The sequence below is a fragment of the Myxocyprinus asiaticus genome, chromosome 10, assembly GCF_019703515.2.
Source record: "Myxocyprinus asiaticus isolate MX2 ecotype Aquarium Trade chromosome 10, UBuf_Myxa_2, whole genome shotgun sequence".
Lineage (NCBI taxonomy): Eukaryota > Metazoa > Chordata > Actinopteri > Cypriniformes > Catostomidae > Myxocyprinus > Myxocyprinus asiaticus.
Genome location: NC_059353.1, coordinates 11,398,632 through 11,405,032, shown reverse-complemented (window position 1 = coordinate 11,405,032; position 6,401 = coordinate 11,398,632). Strand labels below are relative to the sequence as shown.

The 6,401-nt window shown below is 42.6% G+C and overlaps 1 protein-coding gene across 2 annotated transcripts in view; it reads right to left on the bottom strand.

The window, feature by feature from the left end:
* Positions 1 to 750: 750 nt before the first annotated feature.
* The window catches only part of fstl1b (follistatin-like 1b), a 58,646-nt gene continuing 52,995 nt past the window's right edge, over positions 751 to 6,401 (bottom strand). For both annotated transcript variants that reach the window (XM_051708558.1, XM_051708559.1), the window contains exon 11: positions 751 to 3,139. In XM_051708558.1, coding sequence (XP_051564518.1) covers positions 3,098 to 3,139 — 42 coding nt within the window. In that variant the 3' untranslated portion in view covers positions 751 to 3,097. The remainder of the gene's footprint in view (positions 3,140 to 6,401) is intronic.

The window sequence follows — 6,401 nt, the reverse complement described above, 5'->3', positions numbered from 1 at the left end:
CTTTACTAACTAGAGAGAGAAAAGTTGAATGCTACTAATATACAATAAACTCCTAGGAATATTCCAGTGTTCATGGATCAGAAATATTACATTTCTGATCATATCTCTTGAAAAGCGTGTTTGAATTACAATTCAAGTACAATTTATTTAGTTTTTAATATTTGTGGGCACTTTGATGGTTATGCAATCACAGCTGTTGCTAGGATTCATTATGCAAGGGGTGAGTTATTTTCATGACCTTGGCTGTTCATTTGTAATGTATAGATTTAATTCTACACCTGCCAGTGGTATGCATTTTGCTGTTTTAAATGGATGTATTTGTCATGCAAGTCATGCTGCATAACTGAATAACTCCAGAATCTGACTCCATGTCTGACTCTAAAGCCACGGTGTTAACAATTTGTATCTTACACACTTTTCAGGCCCAATTAACCATCTCTGTGCAAGAACTTGTCACTTATGTAACCACTTCATAGAAAAGGTTTTTACCATTTTTGTTTAGCTGCAATAATTTATGTGGTAAATACAAATGCAAGTTGGGTAAGTCACTCAAAATATTAGGCAAGTACTGACTAAGTAATGTACTTAAAAGTAATTAAAGTACTTGAAAGTCAATAACTGTAATCTGATTACAAGAATTTAAAATGTAATGCATTACACTTCTTTTTGTACAAAAAGTATTTAGATTACACCCAACACTATCCACATAGACCATAAATAGTTTTTGACATTCTGGAGAGGCTTGAGATATCAAATTGTAGTGCCTTTTATTTTTATTATTACATGCTTAATATAACACACAGTACATTTCAGATATTATTCATAGAAGGAAATTAATAAAACTGAAGATTTTTTTTTTTTAATACAATAAAATGTTTTAATTCTGCCCCACTGAATAAGACAGGCATACAGATATATAAAAGGCAATTACTAGGTGTCTACCATAATACTGTAAAGTTCATGTACACTGTGTCCTATATTAGGTGGTTTATACATACAGAAGAGGCCACTTTATGGCACGCTGTTTGTATATTTAAGGCACTCATTACCACAAAGGAATTATACTGTTAGTGGAATTAAGTGGAAATTAAACAAGCTAACACACACACACACACACACACACACACACACAAAATTGTTTTTGCACGCATACACACAACCCTCTTGGTTCTGTAAGAATGCAACTACTCTACAGAGGCAATAGCGACTCTATTCCTTTTCTGAAAGTTATTTTACGTAACAGGTATAAATTAGTTGCTGGGTCCAGAGTAGTGGTACACCTGGAGATTTTCGTATATATTCAACATCCTAAACATCAGGCTTTGGTTTCAGATCACTCTCTCTGTACTCAGTCTTGACTCTGAGAGCTAAAATTGTTAATTGACACAATTAACCTCAGTTCAGGTCCATTATGAATCTGATTTCTGCTCGTTCATTAATTTTTATCTATTGAAAAACAGCATCAGAGTGGGACTGAGCACAGTTTGAGAGTTTCAGCATAAACTGCCTCTAGCAACTAACATAAATATAATCTCAAGTTTAGCTAACCCATTTGTGCTGCAAAGTTGTGCTAATCTATGAAGGAGCTGATCTATTCTAATTCAAGGATGTTCACAGAAGACCTGCGGTGACATTGGCCATTGCAGAAAGAGCAAGTTTGTCAAGTAATAACATGGCGGGTTTGCCACCCTATTATGATATTAAAGCTTGACTGTGTAATTTTCTCGATGTTAAAATACTCTGTAAGAAAACATCTTTATATTTGCAACTCTGTTTGGGAACACTATAGCACAGAAATTACACACTTCAGCTTTAAAATTCAAAAGTATTGCTTGCTCTGCCACATTTCAACACCTCATGTCTCATTTGCTGTTCCCACAATTAATGTTGTTTGTCCTATTTAAGGCCGAAACATATTCTATGCAAGTACTTGAACGCAGATGCTACAGTAGCTACACAAGCTCGATTTTGTGCGTCGTGGCGTTCCAAAGTGTGTCAGACCACAATTCATAACAATGCAAGTACGGGTTGCATTCTCAGCATTGCCACAAGGGGTGCTATAGCAGACATTAGTGTGAACTGTGTACTTCCACGATGAGTTTTCTCTTTCAATTTAACTACTGTTATATTAGAGCAACAGTTTGATGAAAATACTGCTGAGCAAGAAAGGTAAAGTCAATATATTTATAGCAACTTACCGGAATATAAAAACATCCATTTTAATGGCACAAACTTTTAAAGGTAACTCTATAGTCTGCATGTTGGCAATGCATTGGCAAAACACTTGCATCTGCGTATGTGTACTTGCGTCAAGCATGTTTCTGCCCTTAGTATCATCTTCAATCTAAAGCGAGAGGACAAAGCAGCAAAAGAGAAGAATAATATCATTAGCACCTTTACGAAAGGTCTCAAGACTATGACTGCCTTCACCATGATGAGAGTGAAAGAGAGAGAGAGTGGGCATTGCCAAGCCTCAGCTGCTGTTGATGTGACTTTATATGAATATCTACCTTCTTACAGTAATAAAGGATATCTCTTGTTTTGACGCTGTGATCAAACTAGCAGTTTGTATTCTCGGCGGATTTCTTAGTAATCTTTGTTGTCAAACTCACTCCCTCCTCTTTCCCTATTCTCTCTTCTTCTGTTGCCATTGTCTCAAACACAGATAACATATTTCCACATATAACTGTAGACAGACAAACAAATAAATGGTAAAAAAGAATAATACAGTAAAACTATAGTAAATAAAACAGAGGGCCCCCAAAACAAAGTGCTGAGGCCTATTCAGCCAATTTTGGAGTGATACAATCAAACAAATTACAGCACTTGAAGACATACAAACGAACGTACAAAATGGTGGAAAGCTAACTGTAAAATAGATATAAAAGTACACACGTAACGTACTGTAATACAAATCAAATAAAAAATAGATGCAATAAGGATAGCAATGAAAGTAATAAGAAATAACCTATTCATTGAAAAATTTGTAATTCTTCCAATAACAAATTTTACATAATAGTACATAATATCAGGAGTCCTGATTTTGATCAGTAGGAGAGGAATTTCTTCCACATCTCCCTCCTCTCATCTCTTGTTTTTAGACCTCTTTTGTGCTGGTCTTCATCTTCTCCACGGTTTCCTAATGGAGGGAAAAATGTTACAAGTCAGCCCATTTCTGCCCTGGGCTTACAAACTGACAGTACAAGATTGTATTTCACTCAGAAAATCAAAAAGCAGTAACTCATTTTTAATTTAGCTGCCTATGAGGAAGGTCACTACCTGCAGTTTACAGCCCTGTAAAAAGTCAGTTGAAATATCAATTCTACAAACTAAGGCTTAAGTAAACCTGTTTTGACTTGACTTAGCTTTTACATTCTTGTGTCTTTGATGGCCACACAATGAAACACTAGTTACAATGCCAGTCACACTATTTTAAAAGCTATTACTGTGCTTTACTTTACTTAATTATACTTGAAGTAAAACAGTTTTGTAAGACTATAAAATATTCCTTTAATCAGCAAGCTCTTGCTTTTACTGAAGGACTGTACTGTCTATGTGCCTGAAATGTATTATTTAAGTTGGGATGTCCCAATACATATTAAAATCATGTTGTTTTTTTTTTTTTTTTTTTTGAGAACGAGAGCCAGTACTGATACTAGAAACTTACTTTTCGGTACTCACCAATACCTGTTTTTTTGTTTTGTTTTTTTGTTTTAATTAATTTTCAACATAATTTTGTAATATTTTTTATCAAATGAAGCACTTTTATACCGAACCTCACAGCACAATCCAAAATACAACATTGGAGTTATTTTTGTCAAATAAAGTGCTGCAAAACAAAGCATCACAGATGTGAGATATTGCTTAAATATAATATAATTACTAATAATTTATTACTATTATTATTAGTAGTAGTTTTACAGTGAATATTGCATGACTATACAGTAGTGATCTATTTCTGTCATACTTTTTTCATTTAAATTAAGCTTTTATTTTGGCAAAAACTTTTATTTTGGAGTGAAGCCCTTTCCGTTTCTCTGTGTTTTGATTGTAGCTTCTCACTTCCAGAAAAGCCAGTCCCTATGTGACCCAATGTGATTATTAAATTGCAAAAGGCTGCAATTTAATTAAATAAATATGTAGTGTGTATGAGCCCCAAACACCTCTGCTTTTTGAAAAAAGGCCAATGGGAATTCACGAGTGGAATTTGCATGCTACTCCCCCGGACATACGTGTATAAAAGGAGCTGGTATGCAACCACTCATTCAGATTTTCTCTTCGGAGCCGAGCGGTTGCATTCAGTGCACTGAATTCAATTCAAACTCAGTCCTCTTTACCGTTCACCTAAAACTGCTGGATTTACGGCGCATTTCAGCGGCTTCTTCCCTTCTGCACCCGTGGAGTGCAGAGAACACCCTGGGTGCTTCAGCAGAGCAAAAGGGTATATTCTAAAAGAGTATATTTTCTTTCTAAAAGATTGGCACACACAGAAATGTCTTTTTAAAGATGTCTTTCCGTTTGTGTGTTATTCCTGGTTGCGGTCATTATCACTCCGCTTCTGACGGCCACGATCGCTGTCTTATGTGTCTGGGCGCTGCCCACGCGGAGACATCATTCGTGGATGGGTCTTGTCCTCATTGCGAGAACATGACCGTGGCAACGTTGCGGTCGCGGCTTACATTCGTAAGAAAGCAAGCCACCCCAGCGGCTCCTCGCCTCAGTCCTTCTACCTACGGGTATGAGGCCGTGCCGGTTAGCACTGGGGGCGATTTGTGGACCTCAGTGGGAGCACCTCCGCCGGGTAAACCCCCACGGACTTCCCATTCCCCAGAACGCTCGCTTGCCCCGGTCAGGTTCTCGACCTCTTATTCGGAGCCCGGGAAGACGATGAGTTATCAAGCGCAGCATCGGAGAGCGGGCTCGTCCACTCTGACGCGGACGTCTCGGCTGGGCTCCCTCCTTCAGGTGTGGTCGTCCAGTCTCAGGCTGACGCGGAGATGACGGACATTCTTTCCCGGGCAGCCGCGAGCGTCGGGCTTTCTTCCCGGAAGTGCATGAGGAGCTGACAAAATCATGGGGGGCACTTTTTTATGCCCAATCCCGATCTTTCAGCTCCCCTGCTCTCACTACCCTCGATGGTAGGGTGGCCAAGGGGTATATTCGGTGATCCCCCAAGTGGATAAGGCAAGTGCACTTGTGCCCGCAGAGCGCTGCCACCTGGCGCGGGTGCCCAAAGCTCCCGTCCAGGGCCTGTAGGTTTACGTCATCCCTGATGGCTAAGGCCTACGGTGCCGCTGGACAAGCCGCCTCCGCCCTGCACGCCATGACTCTCATGCAAGTTAACCAAGCCAAGGCACAAAAAGAGCTGCACGAGGGTAGTTCTGACCCGGGACTGATGCAGGAACTGCGCTCAGTGACCAACCTTGCTAAGGTCACGGCGCAGTCTCTCGGGCAGGCGATGTCCACCCTGGTGGTCCAGGAGCGCCACCTTTGGCTCAGTCTGGTTGAGATGAGAGAGGCCAACAAGGCACGGTTCCTTGATGCCCCCATCTCACAGGTTGGCCTATTCGGCGACACCGTCAAGGACTTTGCCCAGCAGTTCTCGGCGGTGAAGCAGCAGACCCAGGCCATTCAACACATCCTGCCCCAGCGCGGCTCAAGACCCCACACCCCATCTGCTCGTCGCCAAGGGCGTCCTCCTGCAGCAACAGCACCGGCTCTGCCGCAGCCCGCCCCGGCGTGGAGCCCACCGCAGGAAGCAGACGCCACCTGTCTCACGGCCAGCCGCCAAGAACCCTAGGAAGGCTTCGAAGCACCCCTGAGACAGACGACCCAGGGACGAGGAGATCAGCTTCTCCAGAGCTGGTAGACAGACCACTCCATCCCCTGGTGGAGGGCCGGGAGGAGAATCTTTTGTTCAATATTTTTCGCCGCAAGCCCAAGAGGCTGCGGTACCCAAAACTTCAACAAAAAAGTGGTTTCCTTGTTCTCTGGGTCACGACCACCGTCCACCATCCCATTTCGGCAGGTTTGGCGCTCCAGCGGCGGACCCCCCACCCTTGCATGCCCAGCTGTGGCACAAACACGCCCACACTGGGTTGGCTCCAACGGACTGCGGGGACGATGTTCCTCCCCCCCCTCGACCAATCTTATGGTGGGTATCAGGAGCCAGGTAAGTGCTTCAATTGTCCCTGGACTCAGCACGGCCACGGGGCTCGAACCCCCGCGATGTGGCGCCAAAGGCTCCGCACCACCAAGAGGTCCCACCCGCCGGTATGTCCAACGTGATTATCCCCTTGGTTCCCCTCTCCCGGAGTTTGGACGTGTGGCTTGCGCTTTCCAACCCGTCACGATGGCTGACCCGGACCGTCCGACTCGGCTACATGATTCAGTTCGCCAGG